The 23,402-nt window shown below is 38.9% G+C and overlaps 2 protein-coding genes across 8 annotated transcripts in view; one reads left to right on the forward strand and one right to left on the reverse strand.

Moving 5' to 3' along the window:
* APLF (aprataxin and PNKP like factor) overlaps positions 1–14,380 on the reverse strand; it is a 111,239-nt gene extending 96,859 nt beyond the window's left edge. For 2 of the 6 annotated variants that reach the window (XM_063594897.1, XM_063594900.1), the window contains exon 1: positions 14,032–14,367. In XM_063594897.1, the coding sequence (XP_063450967.1) occupies positions 14,032–14,127 (96 nt within the window). In that variant the 5' untranslated portion in view covers positions 14,128–14,367. Of the gene's footprint in view, positions 1–3,568; positions 3,852–3,952; positions 6,959–14,031 lie in introns of those variants that run through there. The other 4 variants (XM_008956333.4, XM_063594899.1, XM_063594898.1 and 1 more) reach the window with 3 other exon arrangements.
* Positions 14,381–14,517: 137 nt separating this feature from the next.
* FBXO48 (F-box protein 48) lies at positions 14,518–22,108 on the forward strand. Of its 2 annotated transcripts, none has more exons than XM_003830917.4 (4): positions 14,518–14,648; positions 15,390–15,722; positions 16,688–17,026; positions 17,502–22,108. In XM_003830917.4, the coding sequence occupies exons 3-4, from the start codon at positions 16,721–16,723 to the stop codon at positions 17,661–17,663; spliced, it is 468 nt and encodes a 155-aa protein (XP_003830965.1). In that variant the 5' UTR covers positions 14,518–14,648; positions 15,390–15,722; positions 16,688–16,720; the 3' UTR covers positions 17,664–22,108. The 2 variants fall into 2 exon arrangements, with proteins under 2 accessions (XP_003830965.1, XP_008954579.1); XM_008956331.4 differs by having other exon boundaries at positions 14,530–14,648; positions 15,387–15,722.
* The last annotated feature ends 1,294 nt before the right edge of the window (positions 22,109–23,402 follow it).

Consider the following 23,402-nt stretch of genomic DNA (forward strand, 5'->3'; position numbering starts at 1 on the left):
AAATAAAAAATAAAATCAAGCCTTCACCAGACTATATCAAGCAGAAGAATTTCCGAACTTAAAGACAAGTCTTCTGAAATAACCCAAAGAAAAGAAAAAAGTATATACTAGAATGAAGAAAACCGATTGAATTTATGGGACAACATTAAGTGAACAAATATTCACATTATGAGAATTCCAGAAAAAGAAAATATGGAAAAGGCATAGAAAACCTATTTAATGAAATAATAGCTGAAAACCTCCCAAGCCTTGAGAGACAGAAGGATATCCAGATGCAGGAAGCGCAAAAGTTCTCAAATAAATTCAGCCCAATAAGTTCCTCTCCAAGGCACTTATAGTCAAATTTTCAAAAGTCAAAGACAATGAGAAAATTCTACAAACAACAAGAAAAAATTATCAAGTCACATAAAAGGGAATACCCATTAGACTAACAGCAGATTTCTCAGCAGAAACCTTACAGGCTGAGAAAATGGCATGATATGTTTAGTGCTGAAAGGAAAAAACAAACAAACAAACAAAACAAAACAAAACACAAAAAACCTGCCAGCCCAGATGATACCCAGTAAAGCTATCCTTTAGAAATGAAGTTTTCCCAAACAAGCAAAAACTAAGGGAATTCCATCACCACTCAACAAGCCCTACAAGAAATACTTAAAGGAATTACTACAAGGCTTCACTGCTGAATTCTACCAAACTTTTAAAAAAGACTAATACCAATTCTTCTCAACCTATTCCAAAAAATTAAAGGGAAAGGAACTATTACAAGTTCATTACATGAAGCCAGTATTACCCTGAAACCAAAACCAGACAAGGACACACAAACAAAAAAAAAATTACAAGTCAACATCCCTGATGAACATATAGATTCAAAAATCCTAAAAAAAATACTAGCAAACTGAATCCAAGAACACATTAAAAAGATTATACACCATGATCAAGTGAAATTTATCCCAGCGATGCAACAATGGTTCAAACATACACAAATCAATAAACGTGATATATCACATCAACAGAATTAAGGACAAAAACCATATGATCTCAAGAGATTCAGAAAAATTATTTGATATAATTCAGCATCCCTTCATGATAAACACTCAACAAATCAGGTATAGAAGAAACATACCTCAACACAATAAAGGGCATATATGACAAACCCACAGCTAACATCATACGGAAAGGGGAAAAGATGAAACCTTTTCTTCTAAGAATTGGAACAAGCTAAGGATGCCCCACTATTACCACTCTCATTAAATATAATACTATTAGTCCTAGCCAGAGCAATTAGGTAAGAAAAAAAAAAAACAGCCAGGCATGGTAGCTCACATCTGTAATCCCAGCACTTTGGGAGGCCAAGGCGGGTGGATCACAAGGTCAGGAGTTCAAGATCAGCCTGGCCAAGATGGTGAAACCTCATCTCCACAGAAAATACAAAAATTAGCTGCACGTGGTGGTGGGCGCCTGTAATCCCAGCTACTTGGGAGGCTGAGGCAGAGAATTGCTTGAACCTGGGAGACGGAGGTTGCAGTGAGCTGAGATCATGCCACCGCACTCCAGCCTGGGTGGCAGAGTGAAACTCCGTCTCAAAAAAAAAAAAAAGGAAAAAAAAAGAAAGGGCATCTAAATGGAAAGGAGGAAGTTGAATCATCCCTGCTTGTAGATAACATGATCTTACATCTAGAAAAACCTAAAGACTCCACCAAAAGAACACTTAAAACTGATAAACAAATTCAATAAACTTACAGGATACTTTAACAATATGGGGGTTAGGGGAACCAACCTTGACTCCCCTAAAACTTAACTACCGATAGCCTACTGTTGACTGGAAGCCATAATCAACTATAAATGATTGATTAACACATATTTTGCATGTTATATGTATTTTACAGTACATTCTTATAATAAAATAAGCTAGAGAAAAGAGAATGTTATTAAGAAAATCATAAGGAAGAGAAAATATATGTACTATTCATTAAATGGAAGTGGATCATCATATAGGTCTTCATCTTCATTGTCTTCACCTTGAGTAGGCTGAGGAGGAGGAGGAGGAATAGGAGGAGCTGCTCATGCTATCTCAGGGTGGCAAAGGTGTAAAAGGTAAAGGAGGTAGAAGGGAAGGCAAGAAAGGCAGACATACTTGGTGTAACTTTATGAAAATACATGATAACTTGCCTAACTTTTTTGCTTTCCATTTCTTTAAAAAAAAAGTTTTTACACAGTTCCAATCCTATTCCACCATTTGTTTAGTTTCAGGGTCTGTATCATAGAAAGGTCCATGTTGTAAAAGAAAAGCAGTCTTGAATAAACGTAACCCTTCTGCCAGAGTGTTTAGTGTCGGTTTGGTAACTGGCACTGCTGCTTCTACATGTCTTCCTCATTGCTGGCACTGGTTCAGAAGCATTCATCTCCATCAAGTTGTCTTGTGTTAATTAGTGTTTATTAGCTCTTGAATTTCTCCAATATCTATACCTTGAAATCCTTCACCCCTGACTTTTTGGCCATATCCACAATCTCTTTCATAATTTATTTGATTGGCTTTGTCGTAAACCCTGTGAAGTCATGCATATCATCTGGACAGTTTCCTTCAGCGGGAATTTACTGCTTCAGGCTTGATGGCTTTCGTGACTTTTTCTGTAACAACAATGGTGTCTTCAATGGTGTAATCCTTCGGGACTCGTGATGTTCACTCTAGGGAGGTTCTCTTCCATAACACTGACAATCTTTTCCATAGAGTACTGTGTATAATGAGCCTCAAAAGTCCTTATGATTCCCTCATCTAGTGGCTGAATTAGAGATGCTGTGTTTGGGGGAAAGTAGACCACTTCAGCACCTTCGTTACTCAACTCATGGGGCTCTGGGTGGCCAGAGGCATTGTTCAAAAGAATTCTAAAAGGCAGTCTCTTACTGGCAAGGTACTTCCTGACTTCAGGGACAAAGCATTGACAGAACCAATTCAGAAAAAGGATTTTCATGTCTACACCTTCTCTTTGTACAACCAAAAAATGGCAGCTGGTGGTTATCTTTTCCCTCCAAGGCTCAGGGGTTAGCACCTTTGTAGATAAGGGCAGTACTAATCATAAACCCAACTGCATTTGCACAAAACAGTAGAACTGGCTATCCTTTCCTGCCTTAAATCCCAGTGCTCACTTCTCTTCCTTACTAATAACTGTCCTTTGTGGCATTTTTTTTTTTCCAGAGTAGGGCACTTTGATCTACATTAAAAAACCTGTTCAGACAGACATCCTTTCTCCTCAATGATTATCTTAATGACATCTGGGAATTCATCTGCTGCTGCTTGGGCAGCAGAAACTGCATTTTGTCACCTTGACATTTTAAAAGCCAAATATCTTTTTAAAATTATTAAACCATTCTCTATTGGCGTTAAATTCTCCAACTTTAGATCTTTTACCCTCCTTTTGCTTTAAGTTGTCATATAATAGCTTTGCTTTTTCTTGAATCATATTAGAGTCTATAGGTATGTTTTTCTTATAGCAAGCCTGTATCCACATAAAAATTGCATTTTCAATACAAGATAAAAAGGTGTTTTACAAAAAGCACAAGGTTTTCCCACCTGCTGGCATAGCTGCAGTGAAAGCTTCATGAATTTCCTTTTCCTTTTTTTACAATCGTCCATATGCTGTATTCATTTATTTTGAAATGGCAGGCAACACTGCTGCAGACCTTAATCTACTGTATATATCAAGGAATTCAACTTTTTCTTGTAATTTTTCTTTTCTTTTTTTTTTCTGCCATTATTTTTCTCTGCTTTTTGGGAGAACTTCCAGCATCACTAGTGGTATTTCACATAGGTCCCATGGTCCCATGGTGTGTTAATCAAGGTTTACGGTATTGCACTAAACACAATAAAAAAATACAAGACTCATGAGAGATCACCTTTTTTTTTTTTTAAAGAGTGATATAGTATAGTTTGGCTGTGTCCCCACCCAAATCTCACCTTGTATTGTAACAATCCCACATGTCAAGGGTGGGACTAGGTGGAGATAACTGAATCATGGGGTGGTTTCTCCCATACTGTTCTCAGGGTAGTAAATAAGTCTCACGAGATCTGATGGTTTTATAAATGGGAGTTCCCCTGCACAAGCTCTCTTGCCTGATGCCATGTAAGACGTTTGACTTTGCGCCTCATTCGCCTTCCACCATGATTATGAGGACTCCCCAGCCATGTGGAACTGTGAGTCTATTAAGCTTCTTTCCTTCATAAATTACCCAGTTTTGGTTATGTCTTTATTAGCAGTGTGAGAACAGACTAATACAGACAGGGTTTCACTCTGCCACTCACGCTGGAGAATAATGGTGTAGTCATGGCTCACTGCTGCCTCAATCTCCCAGGCTCAAGTGAGGTTCCCACCTCAGCCTCCGAGTAGCTGGGATTACAGGCATGTACCACCATGCCTAGCTAATTTTTTTTTAATTTACTTTTTGTAGAGATGGAGTCCCATTATGTTGTCCAGGCTGATCTTGAACTCCAGGCTCAAGCAGTCCTCCCACCTCAGCCTCCCAAAGTGCTAGGATTACAGGCATGAGCCACCACACCCAGCTGAGATCTGTTTTTATTATGATATACAATTTACTGGAGAGTTGAACTGCTCATGCTGAGATGATTCACATCACACGTTGTCGTAAGCAGATACCTGCAACAGTAAAGCTCACCAAAACAGCAACAAGAAGTGGCTAGAAATTATTACAGAAGTACAGTATGTATTACAGTGAATTTTATGCTTTACATTTGTCTACATATCTCTCAACTGCAAATGGCACTATGTACACTCTGTGTTTGTGTGTGTATGTTTTGATAAATTTTACCTTTTTATAATAGATTTGAGTATATTTTATGGTAGTAAATGATAAAATAGACTACTACCTACATATATTTCATTTATTCATGACACATCTTTTTTTCAATGTTTTTTAAATATAGAGTTTGTGAGGTTTTTCAAATTGTCACAAATCTCCCAAAAACTTTTCCAATATACTTGTTGAATCTGCATAGAAGTGGACCTATGCCGTTCAAAACCCATGTTGTTCAGGGTTAACTGTATTCACAAAATTGTGCAACCATCACTTCTATTTCCAGGATGTATTCATCACTCCAAAAGGAAACCTCATACCCATTAGGACTTTGGGTTTTAAGTGTGACAGTAAGCCACTGGAAGGTTGCACTGAAAATACTATTCAGAATATTAATAACAAAATTTATAGTATAATATGAATTAAAAATCAGTGGTAACTATTACACAATATATACACTGAATAAAATATATATACCTATGTACACAGATTAAATACATGAAAGAACTACATTGAATGTTTACAGTGCTTATCTCTTGGTAATTGACTTCGAAGTGCTTATTTTGTCTTCCTGCTTACTTGATTTTGGGGAAATTCCTACTTTTTTTTCTTTTTTTTTTTTTTTTTTGAGTCTCACTCTGTTGCCCAGGCTGGAGTGCAATGGCACAATCTCGGCTCACTGCAATCTCTGCCTCCGCCTCCCAAGTGCTGGGATTACAGGTGTGCACCACCACAGCCGGCTAATGTTTGTATTTTTGGTACAGAGAGGGTTTCCCCATGTTGATCAGGCTGGTCTCAAACTCCTGACCTCAGGTGATCTGCCCACCTCAGCCTCCCAAAGTGCTGGGATTACAGGCGAAAGTCCTACATTTTCTACATTGAGTATATAATCTTGCAAAATTGGGAAAGAGCATAATACATACAAAAAACATTACTTTACACAATACTTCACAATTTACAGTGCTTTCCCAAAAGATTATCTACTTTGCTATATCAACAACAGACAAAAATAGACAAATTCAAATTTTCATGGTAGAGAAAAACAGAAAGTCATCTAGTATAGGATTTGAGCCAGTATTATGGTGAAATGCATAAACCTAAAAAAAAAAAGCATGGGATCTATTTTAGACATAATTTCATTAGATTATTTCCTTCTACTTTTGTGAAGCAGAGGGTAAGTAAAATATATATACATATAAAAGACTTAAACTGAATCCAGAGTGGTTACTATAAAGAAATCTACAAATCATAAAATTTTCTTATCTAGATATCTTCCCAGTGCCAAGTCCAGCATGCATTCCAGAGCTCAGTCATCTATGCTGAGACTCTGCCATAATATTTGATAAGAGGTCGGTCTTATTCTTCAACAGAGCAAAAGTAGTTGATATAAGATGTTTGACATTATCATATTTGGAATGCACAAAGTCCAACTTCTGATGTTAAGAAGGGGCAATTATGAAGAAATAGACTTGATTTTGCCCAGAGACTCTCCATAAACACTTCAATTCAGAAATCAAGTTCTCTTTAAAAGGTTAATATATTTGATGTGAAATGTTCTTTGGAACTTGTGAATATGCTTTCCCATAAGAATAATGGTGTAAATGGTAGGTTATCAGGCAACCTCACAAACACCTAATTCACAATACTGATTAATATGCATCACTTTAGATTTTAAAAAGCAAATCCAATGCTTTTTGAGCTCTAATTCAAGGCTGGTGAATTGTTAGCCAATATGATGAAATTGTGCTGACTATCACGATGTCACTGAAATTTCAACTCATCCAACCTGTTTGGCTTGCAATGCTGCTTACATAGTGAATGCTGCACAAGTGTGAGAACATCATTCTCATCATTAATATATGATGACAGAAGCAACATAGTAAGTAAAGACATAAGGAAAGCTTAAGAAGACAAAAGTGGGTTTAAAGCACCACTTGGGACTTTGGAAAATTAATGTGTCTAAGTAGTTATTTTGCTTATTCAGTTCGGTTCAGCAGACATTTCTTAAAAACCTATTCTGTGCCAAGTACTCTACTTAGTGTGTCTAGAAGTAGTTTTTAACTCTGGCTTTGCAATACAATCATCTTCAGAGCTTTTAAAAATACAGATACCACCCAGGCGCGGAGGCTCACGCCTGTAATCTCAACACTTTGGGAGGCTGAGGCAGGCAGATCACCTAAGGTCAGGAGTTCGAGACCAGCCTGATCAACATAGAGAAACCCTGTCTCTACTAAAAATACAAAATTAGCCGGTTGTGGTGGCACATGCCTATAATTCCAGCTACTCAGGAGGCTGAGGCAGGAGAATCTCTTGAACCCAGAAGGCAGAGGTTGTGGTGGGCCAAGATCGCACCATTGAACTCCAGCCTGGGCAACAAGAACAAAACTCCATCTCAAAAAAATACAGATACCCAGACACTACCTACAGAACCGAATTACCAAAGAAAGGAACTCATACAAAAGTATGAAGACATGTGAGAAGATAGCATATTCATGGTAAGTAGTAAATGGGGGATGAAAATTTGAAGGCATTAATTCAGGGGAAGATATATATAATTGTAAAATATAGTCTTTGTCCCTGTTGCCTGGCATAAAAATCCTCACAATCTCCCAATTGATGTCTTTTTGTATACTAATGAGTTAAGTGACATCTAGCAGCCCCTAGATAGCTTCGGGGTGGGAGCTAGTCACTGGAAAGACCAAGGTATAGAGAATTGGGACTTTCAGCCCCAAGCCCCAGCCTCCTCTAGGGAGAGGAGAGGGGCTAAAGGTTAGCTGATCACTAATGGCCAATGGTTTAATCAATCATGACTAAATAACGATGACTCCATAAAAACCCAAAGGGGACAGGGTTAGGAAAGCTTCCAAACAGGTGAACATGTAGAGGTTTCTAGAGGGTGGCACACTTGGTGAGAGCATGGAAGCTCAGTATCCCTTCCCATAGCTTACCCTATGCATCTCCTCATCTGCATCCTTTGTCATATCCCTTATAACAAACCAGTTCTAGGAGCTGCTCTAGCAAATTAATAGAGCCCAAGGAAAGGGCCATGGGATCCCTGGTTTACATCCAGTGGTTCAGAAGCACAGGTAAAACAACTTGGGGCTTGCAATTGCCATCAGAAGTGGGGGGAAATCTTGGGAACTGAGCCCTCAACATGTGGGAGCTGATGCTATCTCCAGATAGATGGTGTCAGAATTAAATTGAATTAGAGGACACCCAGTTGATGTCTGCTGTAAAAGTGACGGCTTGCTTGTTGGTAAGGAGAAATTACCACATATTCAATCACAGGAGTCTTCTGTGTTGACTGCTGTATTTTTGTCCACTCAAAATATACATATGAAAAGTGATTTACCTCACATCTATTAGAATAATCAAAATTTAAAACACTGATAACACCAAATGTTGATAAGGATGTCCAGTGACAAGAACTGTCATTCATTGCTGGTGGGAATGCAAATAGTACAGCCACTCTGGAAGACAGTTTGGCGGTTTCTTACAACACTAAACATACTATTACTATACAACTTTACTATCCAATCCAGCAACTGTGCTCCTTAGTATCTACCTAAATGAGTTGAAGACCTATGCTCACACAAAAATCTGCACCCAAATGTTTGTAGTTGTATTATCCACGATCACTAAAACTTGAAAGCAACCAAGATGACCTTTAGTAGGTGAATGGATAAACCGACAATGGAATATTATTCATTACTAAAAAGAAATGAGCTATCAAGCCGTGAAAAGACTTGGAGGAACCTTAAATACATATTACTAAGTGAAACCTGAAAAGGTTATGTACTGTATGACTCCAACTCTATGACATTCTGAAAAAGGCAAAACCATGGAGAAAGTAAAAGAGTTCAGTAGTTGCCAGGGGTCCCGGTGAGCCTCTGGGGGATGAATAGGCAGAGCACGGAAAATTTTAGGGCAGTGGAACAATTCTGTGTTATACTGCAATGGTAGATAAATGTCATTATACATTTGTCAAAACCCATAGGATGTACAATACCAAGAGTTAGCCCCAGTGTAAACTATGAACTTTGGGTGATAATGACATGTCAATGTGGATTCATCAATTGCAACAAACATACCATACTGTGTAGAATGTTGATAGACGGGGAAGCTGTACATGTAAGAGGGCAGAGAGTATATGGGAACTCTCTGTACTTTCCACTCCGTTTTGCTGTGAACCTAAAACTCCTCCATAAAATAAAGTCTATTTTAAAAACTAATATATTAAAAAACAATGTTTGTAAAAGTTAAACGGGATCATTGACATAATGTGATCATCCCACAAGCCTGGTCAACACCTACCCAATTATCCAGCACACCATATCTTAGAGCCTTAAACCACGCAAGCCCTTCCTTACACCACCCACTCCACCTACCAAAATTCCAACTGTCCCAACACACCACAGTCAAACTCAACATGCTACCAAGTTCATGAAGCTTTCTTTCCCTGATCCCACCTCTTAACTTCAGGTTCCTTCTTATACCTCTCTGTACCCTGTGACATCATTCTGTCTAGCTTGAGGACTAAGCTCTGATTTTTTTTTTTTTTTATCTTGCCCAAATTCCTTTCTAAGGGGTCTGGGGAGTCATGCCCTACAAACCATAAATTCTCATCAGATGATCTTTATTTAACCCTGTATAACGTGACTTACTTTCCAGTCTGACTCAGGCATAACAAGGAAGAAAATCAAAATGTTTTACCCTAAAATATATTTCTTTGCCATACCTTGGAATTGTCCTGCAAAGTCTCTTATGGGAAAAAACCCACATTCTATAGAGAATTCCCTTTCCCCTTTGTTTTCCTTCCTTCCTTTCCAGATCCAGGAGATTATCAATTAAGAGCCAGGCACTCTTTCAGGTCTCATAAGAAACATTTTACAACCTGCTATCTCTGAAGTCGGCTATCTGAGAGCTCTGCAAAATAAAACTTCGTCTCCACAATCCTTTATCTTAACCTGAACATTTCCTTTGATCTTAGGTCTTGAGATAAACTCAACTAATTGTCAACCAGAAAATGTTTAAATTTACCTATAGCCTGGAAGCCCCTGCTTTGGGTTGTCCTGCCTTTCTGAACCAAACCAATGTATTTCTTAAATGTATTTGATTGATGTCTCATGCCTCCCTAAAATATATAAAAACCAAGCTGTACCCTGACCACCTTGGGAATATGCTCTCAGGACCTCCTGAGGGCTGTGTCACGGGCCATGGTCACTCATATTTGGCTCAGAATAAATCTCTTGAAATATTTTATAGAATTTAACTCTTCATCAACAGACTCATGGTATTTAACCAAAACTTTTAATAAAAATGTGACCTTTTAAAAATCAGGGATTATATCCAAAAATTCAAATTTCTTACTATTCTTAAAAAAACAATATGACACTGTTACCAAGTGGGAATAGGGGAAAGTAGCAGGGATTGCATAGAGACCCTCTCCTTGTGGCCTTCCCAACACTGAGGCAGAACTGTTGTCATTTATCACTGTCCCTGTGTTGTTTTTCTTCTTCCCTCCCACTTCGCTTACTCCAAGTGTCAGCCTGGCTCCAGTCCCCATGTGAGGTTGTAGCCTTGTTTAGTTACTAATACTTGTTTATTTGTCTCTCAAACCTACAAAACTATAAGTTTCTTGAGAGCAAAGACTTGTTTCTCATTCACCTTTATTTCTCCTATACTCCCTCCCATCCAACCATAGTATATATTTATCAACTATTTCCTGAATTTAGCGAATTATCAATCAACAAAACAGGAAAAATGTTAAAACTTAATTCATTATGAATGCTACTCCTTAAGATTTAGCAGTTGGTAGGACTGCATCTTTACTATATTTAAATTCACTTCAAAACTCAATGATAACCCTTTTTCATATCTAAGTCACAATTAGGCTCTTTTTGAGGGTAGAGTGAATGAGAGGCTGAGATGACAAAATGGAAGGAAGAAATCACGTGTTAAAGGCCTACTGTGCGCTAGGCACTGGTTGTAGGCTAAATAATAAAATGAGGGAAGGGCAAATCTAGAAATAAAAGAAACGTAAGGGAAGAAACCTATGTTGGAGCAGGTAGGAACAGCATTCCAGGACAGCCAGGATTCTGCAACAAGCAGTTAAAATATAGAGCTGCCAGGTCAGGGGATGGTTACTTTGTGTAAACTTTGTAGAACATTTACAACATTCTTAGAAGTGGTGAACTGATGCCACCTGAAGAGTCTATACTGAAGCCTATGACCTTCCCTGTTCCCCCAACTGAGGACTCTTCTCCTTTTAATCAAAGCAGTCAATTTAATTACATCTACATTGAGAAAGTATCACTAGATATCTTTTGCTATCTTGTTTCCTAGGAGGAAAATAGATCATAAAGAAATGTGTCATATAATCCCTGCTGTCAAAACAAAATAAGAAAAATCTGAAATCAGAAATAGTAGATTTCATTTAAGAGTGTAACAGCTTTAATTAAAACCCATAAAGCAAATACTTTGGCCTAACAGTGCTTGACATGTCGTACTGTAAAACCCTTTTAAATTAAATTTCTTAAGATAATGGTAGATTCACATGTAGTTGAAAGATATAATACAGAAATATCTCTTGTACCATTTATCCAGTTTTCCCCAATGGTAACATCTTACAAAACTATAGTACAATATATCAACCTAAGATATTGATACTGACACAGTCCAGACAAAGCACATTTCTATCACCACAAATATCCCTCATGTTGCTATTTTATAGCCATATCCATTCCCTTCTGCCCTGCTGCCTAATTTTTTAACCTTTGGCAACCACTAATCTGTTCTCCATTTTCGAAATTTTGCAATTTCGCAATTTCAATGATGTTATATAAATGGAATCACACAATATGTAATCTTTTGGATTGGCTGTTTTAACTCAAGTTCTCTGAAGATTAATCCTGCTGTAAAACCTTCTAACTGATGCCAATCATGGAGCAGAATCAAAATCTAGTAAACAAAGACCTGGGGTTCTCTGATGACTCACATGAAAGCAAAGGGAACAAGAAAGATTAAATTTCATTGTCCTTTGTTCTCTGTGACAGGTTTCTCTGTCGTGTTTTCCTACCACCATAAAAATACAAAACCATTCTCATTGTCAAACTGTTTTACTACCAAGACTATTTTACACAGTGAGATTATAAACTTTTATGTTTGTGTGGCCATCAAGGTTTGTGAAGCTTGTCTCAGAAAAACATGCCCAATTAAGAAAGTTCAAAATCACCCTTATTTATATTAATCGTTTCTGATACCAATTTACAATGAACTTACTGAGTTTTCCACTTAGAACTCAATCTTCGCTCTCTCACAATACAAAAATAAATCTCACTGGAATTGCTGTTGTTGGAAACAGGAGCCCTTATGTTGTGTTTTAACCACTGCAGAGAAGAATCGAGTGCATCTGTCAGCTCCAAAATCGAAAAAACTACAAGGCGATTTGTTTGTTCTCCAAATTTTTCCTTTAACACACTTAGGATGTCATTCATAACCACTTCCGATACACGCGAACCTTGGCAAGAGAATCTCATGCCTGAATGTTATTTCAAAAGGAAAAGCAAAATCTTGACCAGGTAATTGCCCAGCTTTCACTCCTTACCATTTTTAAAAACAGATACCAAATAGGCTCATCTCACATTAGCAAGTCGACAACACAAAGAACAAGCTACAAATAATGAAAGGGTCTGCAATCTGTTGCCATGTTTCTAAACCACGGCCCTAAAATTCATCCACCTTTTAACCAGACCCACAGTACTATACTGGTGACAATTTCTTAAGCAAGTCAAAACTCGTTAGTCACCAGACATATGATTACTAGATTAAGCACATACTCTTAAGTTTCTAACCTACGAATTTAAAAGAAAAATAAAGCCTCCAGACAGTTCCTTCCAGTGTTTGTATAGGCCAATAAACGATGAAAAAAATAGAAATGATATTAAACATTTAAATAATCACTTGTCCAGTAAAAAAATGAACAGCAATTGAATATCTACTTCCTCAATAACCTTACCACATGCACATGTGCATGTACACAACACACAACACACACACACACACCCCTTTAGGACCAGCTTCCATAATACAATCTGAAACTACCACTCCTTTCCCTGCTCCCAGAAGGGACCTAAGGCAAGTACCAATGGTTCCATTTAGACTCTGGAAGTTAACCAGGACAACAGTACACACTCCTTACTCCTTGGTGTTAGCTCACTGACACAGGTGTCTCCCTAGTCCCAAGAGAAAACTCCTAAAGGGTAGGGACCCATGTTCCATTCATCTTTGTATGCCCCACAGTGCTAGAATCTGCAAAATGTTCTACACAGTAAGCACCAAACAAGAAATGTTGAATGTTAAAGAACAAAATAGAAGACTAGATGTACTTAAGAGATCTATAGAATTCCAGAATGCAATATGCAAATGTTCTTATTCCTAAACCTCTCCCAAAGAAGGTAGAGAATATTAGCTTTGTGGCATTATGTGTCCAAAAGCTTATGTATGGACTTTAAATAATGTATGTATGGCTCAATTTTCTCATCTGAACAATGAGGATAATAAAAATACCTAACTGATACGGTCTTGAGACAGTTAAAGATGTTGGTATAGGTAATGTCTCCTTAGACCAATGACACGAACGCTATACACATTACTTATGAAGGGTTAGCTACTCATTTTACTGGAAATAATAAATAATATAAATAAATAAGGTCCACACAGCTCTGCAAAGGAGACCAAAGCTTAAAAGAAATTAGCCTAGAAGACGTAATATCACAGTTTGGCAAACTTTTCTGTAAAGGACCAGACACTACTGTAAATATTTTAGGCTTTACAAGACAAGCCGCAATACCCTCAACCCTTGGAGCAACTATTCCCCCTGAAAAATTAGTAGGTTTTTTGTTTACATTTTACATTTTAGAATTTAAGAATCATTCTTAGTTCATGGGGCCATACAAACATAGGCTGGATTTGGCCCCCAGGCACTAGTTTGCCAATCCCTGGATAAGATAATAATGGTAATACAGTCAGTGTTTTAAAAGCAACATAAAGAAATGTTTGTGAATTGGCTTAAAGGTAACTGAAAAACGTGCGGCCCCAAACTTCTAAAATCCGGACTGGCGGACCAGCGCGGTGGGGAAACCGGCAAGGACTAGGGCCGGTCTTCAGGAGCCGGCGCGGAACTCCACGGCTCTCGGGGTCCGCTAAGCCCCCGCCCACACTTACTCCCAGCAGCGGCCCGCGGCCGATCACCGTCTCCCCGGGTGCCAGGGCCACCCGGGGACCGCCGTCCCGCGGCTGCAGCTCGAAGCCCCCGGACATGGCGGGCAAGGATTAGGCCCCTTCGCCAGGAGACTGGCCCCTCCGCTGTTTCCGCCCTCCACAGACACGCGCGGGGCAAGCCCACGCCCTGGGAAAAAACACCGAGGGAGGGCCTCAAAGGCTCCCTGCGGCTGCGCCGGTCCTCTCAGAGCCCGGCCCCAGCGCAGCTTCACGAGTCCCGCCCCTCCACGCCTACTAATGACGCAACCGGGGATTCCCCAGTCACGCCGCCTCAAAACTACTGTTTAAAAACCCCGGCTTATTCCCCAACACCCTTTTCACCTCCCTCCCATCTTGGAGGACGCCGGGCCTTGTAGTCCTGGTGCCTTTCTTCACTTCCTTTCCCGAGCGGAGATGCCCTGGAAAAAACTACCAATCCCCAAAGGCACTGCGCGCCCCTCTCGGCGCCTGCGCGAGTTCTGAGCAGGGCGGGACTCAGGTGGGCGGGATGCGAAGAGCTATGGGGAAGGATTCGAATTCCGGAGGATTTAAATCGCGGGAGGAGAAGCCACCGCGGCCTAGTAGGTAGAAGGGTCTTCCGTTCCCGTTGGCTTAGGTGTCTGCGCTCCCGGGGACGCGGCCCGGACGCAAGCTCAGCCTTCCCTCCGCGGCCTGGAGCCGCAGTGACAGTCAACGCTGACGGTTTTTTGTCACTTGTCAGTGCCCTGTGTTCTTGGGTTCCAGCAGCTGCCACCCGCGCGGGACACAAGGAGGGTGGCTCAGACGGGACGTGGGGTGATTAGCCCTGACCCGCGGGATTTGGACGGAGTGGGGCTCCCTGCCCCTTCGACTGCGCTGCCGCCGATCTATCCCTCCGAGTGATAGTTGAAAGGGGGACGAGCTTTTACTTCACTTGAGAGAGAATTCAGGAAAGCTCAGTTCATAAAGGAGAAAGGGCAGAAGAGGGGTCGTTTCCAGGCATCCAGGCGAACCTGGACGTAGAAGAAAGATTCCTAGTGGGATTTTAGAAACTCGCAAAGGCATCCCCTGCTGTGAAATTCAAAAGCCTTCATTCCCGTTACAGGAATTCCACAAGGGGAGGCATTTTATTCTCCCAGTAAGATCCTGGGAGAAGTGGATAAACACACTGTAACGTTTAAATGCATTGTAACGTTTTCCTAATGTGAGATTCTTTTCAAGAACGTTGTGGTTTGGCTTTGGTTTGTATTAGTGGTGGGAGGGGCCAAGGTGCACGGCAAAAACTTGCTCTTGACTCACCCGTTTTTACGTTTGCTTTCTTACTTCCCCAAACCCTCAAGAAGAAGACTTCTGTTGAACACAGACTGCAGTTCCAGCCACCACAGCTAATCTGGATCATGAATGGGAGCCACCGTGGTCTTGGCAAGTCCGGAAACATAGCTGAGTAGCTCATCTAGAAAAGAGATTTGTGTTCAGCTGAGTTAAAAGAAGTATTTAGCTGTACCTCAAACCTCTCCTCTTGCACAACCAACCCCCATTATAAAAGGAAGTGCAAAATGGAATAAACTGATTTTAAGTGAATACAAGCTGTCTTTATATACAAAAGTAACTCAAGGATGGTGATGTACCCAGTCATGCTTTCAACTGATTTGGGAAGCCTACACCATTCACCTTAGGTAAATTAGCTGAAACTGAGTTTTAAATCTGGGCTTCAAATAGTCACATACTGTACCTAGCTGAGTTCTAAACATTGTTTACAGTTGTCACTCACTGTTGCTTGATGTCTTCAGTGACTATAATCCTTAGCTTGTAATTATGCATGTAGGATAACTTCAAGGGGCCATTTCTAAAACACTACTCTTATGACTGAGTTGAATATTTGAGACTTTGTTTCATAATCCAGATCTCATCTTCTTGTCCATTTCAGATAGTAGTTGTGTCAAATGTAAGCACCTACCTACCTATTAGATACAAGTAGATAAAATTCTTATATAAACAACTAGAAGTCCAGCAAGTTTATGATTAAGTCACAAATTGCAAATTAATGATGAGGCATCAGTTCCCATGTACAACAAGTATTCAGGAGTTTAATAGGATTGACTCATACACATTTTCAAAGGTACAAAAGTACCGGGTATGGTGGCTCATACCTGTCATCCCAGCACTCTGGGAGGCTGAGGCAGAAGGATTGCTTGAGGACAAGAGTTCAAGACCAGCCTGGACAACATAGCAAGAACCATTTCTCCGTAAAACAGTTTTTGGTTTTCTCTTTTTTTTTTTTTCTTTTTTTTTTTTTTAAAGAGGGGCGGGGTACACTGAGTCAAGAGAATCGCTTGAGGCTGGAGTTTGAGGCTGCAGTGAGCTATTATGACACAGCTGCACTCCAGCCTGGGTGAGAGTGAAACTAACATGTTGGGTGCCTCCCATGTGCAATTCAGATGTAGCAAGACTAGATATTTTACCCACTATCACTGTTAATCCTTGCAAGAACTTTCAGGAGAGCGGCAGCATTGGCCCATTTTACAGATTGAGAAGCTAAAGTCAAGAAAGAGTTCTTAAATTATACCCAAAAAGCATCTGACTTAAAGTAGGATTTATACTCCTATTTGGAGACTGAGCATGTTTAAATTTTGCCTTTTAGGTTACATATGAGGATAACTTAAAACATTAAGCTATGCATAAAAACTCCAAGAGAAACAATAATTCAGGAGTTTCTCACACAGAAGCGAACTCTGTGGATGCTGAGAAGGAAAAAAATGAGAGTCAAAACAACTTTTTTGAACTGCTGCCTGCAGAAATCACTTTTAAAATTTTCAGTCAACTGGACATTCGGAGTCTGTGCAGGGCTTCATTGACATGCAGGAGCTGGAATGACACAATAAGAAACAGTGACTCTTTATGGAAACCTCACTGCATGACTGTAAGAGCTGTGTGCCGAAGAGAAATAGATGATGATCTAGAAAGTGGTTATTCCTGGAGGGTGAGTTTAATCTTTGCGATCTGCAGTGTTGTTGACAGCGTTATGATAGCAGGTTTGCACCAATTCTAACTTCTGCTTGGAGGAGACAGAATTACATATGCAGAATAACACAGACAGTGTGTTGACTCTTGGAAATGAGTTAAAGTTATTAGTCTTTTCCTGCTAACCACACTGTTTCCACACTATCTTTCATTTATCCTTTTGCATTTTTTAAATTCTAAATTCGGGAATTTTCCTGCGTTAACCAGAAGGGAATTAGCTCCTTCTTTTCACTTCACCTTATGCCACTCCGTATAAATACACATATACATACACACACGTACACAGACACATACATTTATTAATGTACGTATATATAAATGTAAATACTTACTCTTTTTTTCAGCCCTGTCAATCTGCTTCTCTTGCTTTAAACACATTCACTAGCCAACCACCTACTACAGTCTTTTTTTTAATGGTGATTTACCTCTTTCAGGTGATACTGCTGAGGAATTACCAGAAGAGTAAAGTGAAACACGAATGGCTAAGTGGCAGATACAGCAACATTTGTTCTCCCATTAGCCTACCAGAAAAAATCATGTACCCAATGGATGCAGATACATGGGGGGAAATTCTAGAAGCAGAACTGGAAAGATAAGGGGAAAAAAAAATCACAAATCTCAGGTCTTTGAAAGTTTAAAACTTAAATGACTCTTAGGTTGCAAAAGCGATATCTTTATTCGTTCATTTTGTTGTTCACCTTTTTAAAAGAAAATGAAATGGAACTATTATAAACGTAAAGCTTTATTTTTGTTTTGCACTTTAGTAAAATTTTTCTGGTTTTATTGTAATGTGGAAAAATCATGAAATGTTATTTTTATAAGAAATAATATACTGATAGAGTGATTTCCAAATACAATGTTTCATGTATTTGTGTTAATATATTTGCAATACTAAATGAAAGAGTGATTTGTATGTTCAGCTTAATGATAATTCAAAATTTCAGGAAGCCACTTTAAACTGACTTAAAGATTCATTAAGTGGTGGTTATAACTAGGCTCATGGGAAGACTAGCTAAGTGAAATTAATAGCAATACATTTAAATTAATACATTGACATTTTAATGACTTTAACATTTCTATTTCAGTGGAATCAGATTGAAATGTCAAATAGTGAAACTATTTTTAATGTGTTAAGCCTGTGGTTTAGTTTTAAGTTAATGTCATCTCAGGGCTAAAGTTTGTCCAATTGAGATTCCCATTACTTTTATATAAACCTGGAACGGCTCTCAGGGGCTGAAAGTAAGTGGAAAGTTTCCAGAACACTTTACCATCAGAATGCCACACTAGCCTGGTAAAACTCTCTTTCTGACAGCCTTATAGCACCATCTAGTGTGCTATTCTTAGATAGCAAGACAAAGGACTTTCAGCTCCTTTTTGTTTTCTCCATATTAAAAAGAAAACTGTTATTCTAAAGAATCCTTAACACTTGTCTTTGTTAAAGTTTATAACTTTTTAGGAACCTTTATTTTAACTTTTAAAAACTTTTGTTTCTCTTTTTTCATAAAAACAAATTATATGCTACTCACTATAACAAATTGTTTATTCTGAATCTGTGGTTACCACCATAGTAAAAAAGTGTCTACAAACTGCTTTAGTTAGTGTGGGGTTTTCTTCTTAAAAACTGTTCTCTATAGCATTAAATATAAGAATCCAGGAAACCAATATTTAACAAATAGGCAAATATTAGAAAGATGCATCACTATATGCAAATTCTGTATGTTGAATCAAGCAGTAGATAATTAATTGTCTCCTACTATCTTCTTAGAGTTGGAAGAGTCCTTGAAAATCAGGCAGTCAAGTGTCCAGGACTATTCAGTAATTTTCTCAATAGGAACACTGTCAGTCAGCCAGCCCAAGCTGAAATCCTGTACTTCTACTAATAGCATCTCTGTTATGTCACAGAACAGTCCAGTTGTAGTCTAGGCTTGCACTGAAGACCACCTCTCTGTAACGTTTGCCTTCTAGCCCCACTTCCACCCTCTAGAACCAGGCTGATTCAGTCCTTCCTGTCTATGATTGCCAGATATTTGAAGACTGATAGCCTGTCTCTTCCTATGTCTTCTCTCCAATTCCACTGATGATCATAGAGTATAATTTCTAGACCCAACAACATTCTCTTCTGCCCATTTACTCTTAACAAAAGAAAGGGGCTGTGCGCCATGGCTCACGCCTGTAATCCCAGCACTTTGGAAGGCCAAGGTGGGTGGATCACCTCAGGTCAGAAGTTCAAGACCAGCCTGGTCAACATGGTGAAACCCTGTCTCTACTAAATATACAAAAATTAGATGGGCGTGGTGGCAGGTGCCTGTAATCCCAGCTACTTGGGAGGCTGAGGCAGGAGAATCACTTGAACCTGGCAGGCAGAGGTTGCAGTGAGCAGAGATCACGCCACTGCGCTCCAGCCTGGGCAACAAGAGTGAAACTTCGTCTCAAAAAAAAAAAAAAAGAAGAAAGAAAGGTATCCTACTAATTTTATTTCATAAAAGATAAGAAAGCACTTGGAAATTTTCAAAGTATGGGAAAAATTAAAGCTATAAGCATTTTGCTGAATAGCATCTGTGTACAATAGTAAACGTACACATATATTTTTAGCTGTTTTTTTGTAATGGATGTTTATTATTTTTGTCCAGCCCCCTTACAATCTATCATCATCATCTGTTAATAGAAGTTATCCTAATTAGGGAGACTCACCCTTCTCACTTCCAACCACGTGTGTGGTTTTTTGGCCAGGGTGGGGGGCAGTTTTTTGTTTTTGTTTTTTTGTTTTGTTTTTTGAGATGAAGTCTCGCTCTGTCACCCAGGCTGGAGTGCAGTGGCATGATCTTGGCCCACTGCAACCTCCACCTCCCAGGTTCAAGCAACTCTGTGTCAGCCTCCCGAGCAGCCAGGATTATAGGCGCCCGCCACCATGCCCAGCTAATTTTTGTATTTTTAGTAGAAACAGGGTTTCACCATCTTGGCCTCCTGACCTTGTGGTCTACCCGCCTCAGCCTCCTAAAGTGCTGGGATTATAGGCATGAGCCACCGCACCCAGCTGGGTTTTTTTTTTTTTTACATTATCCTGTTTTTCCCAGCCTCCGTGTTTAGTCCAAGGATGGAAACATGACCCAATCCCCCCTTTACATAAGTTGGAAGAAAGAAGCCCTTTCCTCTTTGCTGATGAAACTGTTCCCTGCCACACAAAGAAAATGGATCTTAAGTAAGAGAATGTGGAGCCACCAGGGGAAAGAACAATTGCAGGGAAAGAGGCCTGATTATATTCCAGACCCTGGTCCCAGCCATTCCTTATCTGCTTACCTAAATTAATTCAAATTGAGTTTCACCATCATACTGGGACCCCCACCTGATGTGGTTTTGTTGCCCATTTTTCAAATATGTATTATTTGTGGCTTACATTAACATCTTAGATTTCACTCTGACTTCCTCACCAGTCAGTCTTAATCTGCTATAATATGGCCATCACTCCATATGGTTGAAACTGTTGGTATCCAAATTACAAGTGACTTAATGTCTAAATCCATTGGATGCATTCTACTTGTTAATATATTTGACACACATAAACACTCACACTGACACACATAAGTACTTCTTAAAACTCTCTCCTCCATGGGTTGGAACTATAGTCTCTTGGACTTTTCTTTCCCTACTCTAACCCGTCTTCTCAGTTTCCTCCAAAGACTCGCTTTCCTTCACCTACTCATTACATGTTAGTGGTCCCCCAAAGTTCCACCTGTTGTCATCTCGTCTCTATACTCTAACATCCTTGGTGATCCCATCTACAACTCCTGTGTCAGCTACCATTGTTGGTGCTAATGCCATCTATGTCCGTGTCCCAACATCAGATCTCCATGAGATGTTCCAGAAATATATATGCTATTATCTTTTGGATTTTTATCCAAAGATAGTATAAGTATATATATATATAATATTTGATATATCCAAAGATAGTTTATATATAAGCACCTGAATCAAAACTTACCATCTCATAAAAGTAGTTCTTCCTCCAGTTCCTATCTCAGTGAATGGCATGTCCTGTTAGAAAATCACCATATTTTACTTTTCTCCATCATTCTCCAAGTCCAGTCGAGTCAATTCTTACTTGATTTTATCATCCAAATATCTAAGTAATTCACCTCTTCCCCATCTTTATCTCTGCCTCATTACTTAATACTTGTCCTTATTTGACATTGGGATTTCTAAAATAACCTCTTACTGGTGTTCCTGCCTCCAGTTCCTTCCTTTTACTGTTAGCAGTGTAGTCTTTGTTAAACCCCAAATTTAGCACGTCACCCCTAACTTAAACTCCTGACTGCATACAGGTAGAAATCAAAATTCCCCACTAAAGCTCATAGGGCCTTTAATGATGTGGTCTGGCCTACCTCTCCAGCGTGTTCTCTAACCACTGTCCCACCCTATATCTTTCCATTCAGTCTTACAAAACTATTTCATAAAAATTTTCTCACTTCTCTGCCTTTGGACAGGCTGTTTGATATACCTGGAGTAATCCCCACCATTGATTCTTTTCTTGGCAAAAATCTATTGTAAAACTTATCATCTTGGCCTGGAAACAATCCATAACTACTACTGTTCTGGATTAAGTGACTTTTTAAATGTTCTTGTAGTTCTTTGTATAGACCTCTCTCAAAACTGTCATATGACATTAAATTGTCTATTTTATTTGTGTGTTTGCCCCTTTACACTGTGAACTTCTTAATGGCAGGGACCATTTTTTATTTATTTTTGTGTCTTCAAAACCTGGCACACACTAGGTGCTCTATAAAGATTTGTTAAATTATTTCTATAGTTATTTATTTTAATCCTACACAGAATGTATAAAAATAATTTACTATATTGTTAGTGAAAAAGATTGTATCAAAATACAGTATACAATCCTTAAGGTATGTGGGATGCTTGATAGTAATACAAATGTATGAATAATTGTTCCAGTCTTCTCCAAACCTGTAAGAGGGAAATAGGAAAATAAAAATGTTTTGTTTTATTTTTTGAACTCTTGAAAATAAACTTAACCTCAAAAATATCACTTATTATTTTGAATTATTGAATTACTCCCATCAGTTTTAAGTATTAGCTTTGCAAATTATGTGAATGAACATTAACTTCGATTTTTTTAGTGCTATTGCACTAAAATAACTATTTAACAAATTATGTGCTATGATCAAGGTCTACACTGAAAGGAAACCTTTGGAACTTAGTGATAAATTTATGGTATGGGCTTAGAATGAACCATGCATTTATCAGGCCAAGCCATTAGCATCTGAAAACATGAGTGGGTGGAGCAGCATGGAAGGAAGGAATGTTCTTACTCATAGATAAAATAACATGTTAAGTGTGCACCCTGTGTACAAGAAGCAAGATTCTTGGGGAAGAGTATTAAGGAATTTTGAGTGTTTTAAATCAGTTTAAGATCTAGTATTTAGAAAAATAAATTTAGAAACCTTTTTTTTTAGCTTCTTCTGGTTTATAACCCAATCTTAGACCAGAACATAATCATCAATAAAATCTCTGTGAATATAAACTTTCGAACTGAGGATACTTGCATATGTACAAACCTAATTTTAAAACTATGGCTGGGTGCGATGGCTCACACCTGTAATCCTAACACTTTGGGAGGCTGAGGCTGACAGATTGCTTTAGCTCAGAAGTTCAAGACCAGCCTGGGCAACATAGTGAGACCTTGTCTGTACTAAAAATTTTTTAAATCAGCCAGGTGTGGTGGCGCATACCTGTAGTCCAAGCTACTCAGGAGGCTAAGGTATGAGAATTGCTTGAGCTTGGGAGACTGAGGCTGCAGTGAGTTGTGATCGCACCACTGCACTCCAGCCTGGGTGACAGAGTGAGGCCCTGTGTCAAAAGAAAAGAAAAATGTAACATACCCCTGACCACTTTAACTTCATCTTTGCTTTGACTTTATATCATGTCTTCTCTCCAAGACTTCAAATGCCCTAGTAATATTAGTGAAAGTAAGATGAGTAGCAACTTAAGGAAATGGGTTGGGAAGAATACATAAGATGGAAGATCACACATTTTTATTTAGAGTTTAAGACCAAAAACATCAAATTGATGAAATCAGATCAACAATGGACGAAGCTGATTAATTATAACAGCCGACATTAATTGAATGCCTTCTTGTACCAAGCATTGTGCTTACACGATGTATGCTTACTCTATATCCATTTTATGGATGAGGAAACTGAAAGAGAATGATGTTTTCCGTCTATTTCATCACCACTTCCCAGCACTTACAAGAATGTGTCATACATAGTAGGTACTCAATAAATGTTTATCAAATGACTTCAGAAACTTAGAATGAATAA

This window comes from Pan paniscus, chromosome 12 (genome assembly GCF_029289425.2).
Source record: "Pan paniscus chromosome 12, NHGRI_mPanPan1-v2.0_pri, whole genome shotgun sequence".
Classification (NCBI taxonomy): domain Eukaryota; kingdom Metazoa; phylum Chordata; class Mammalia; order Primates; family Hominidae; genus Pan; species Pan paniscus.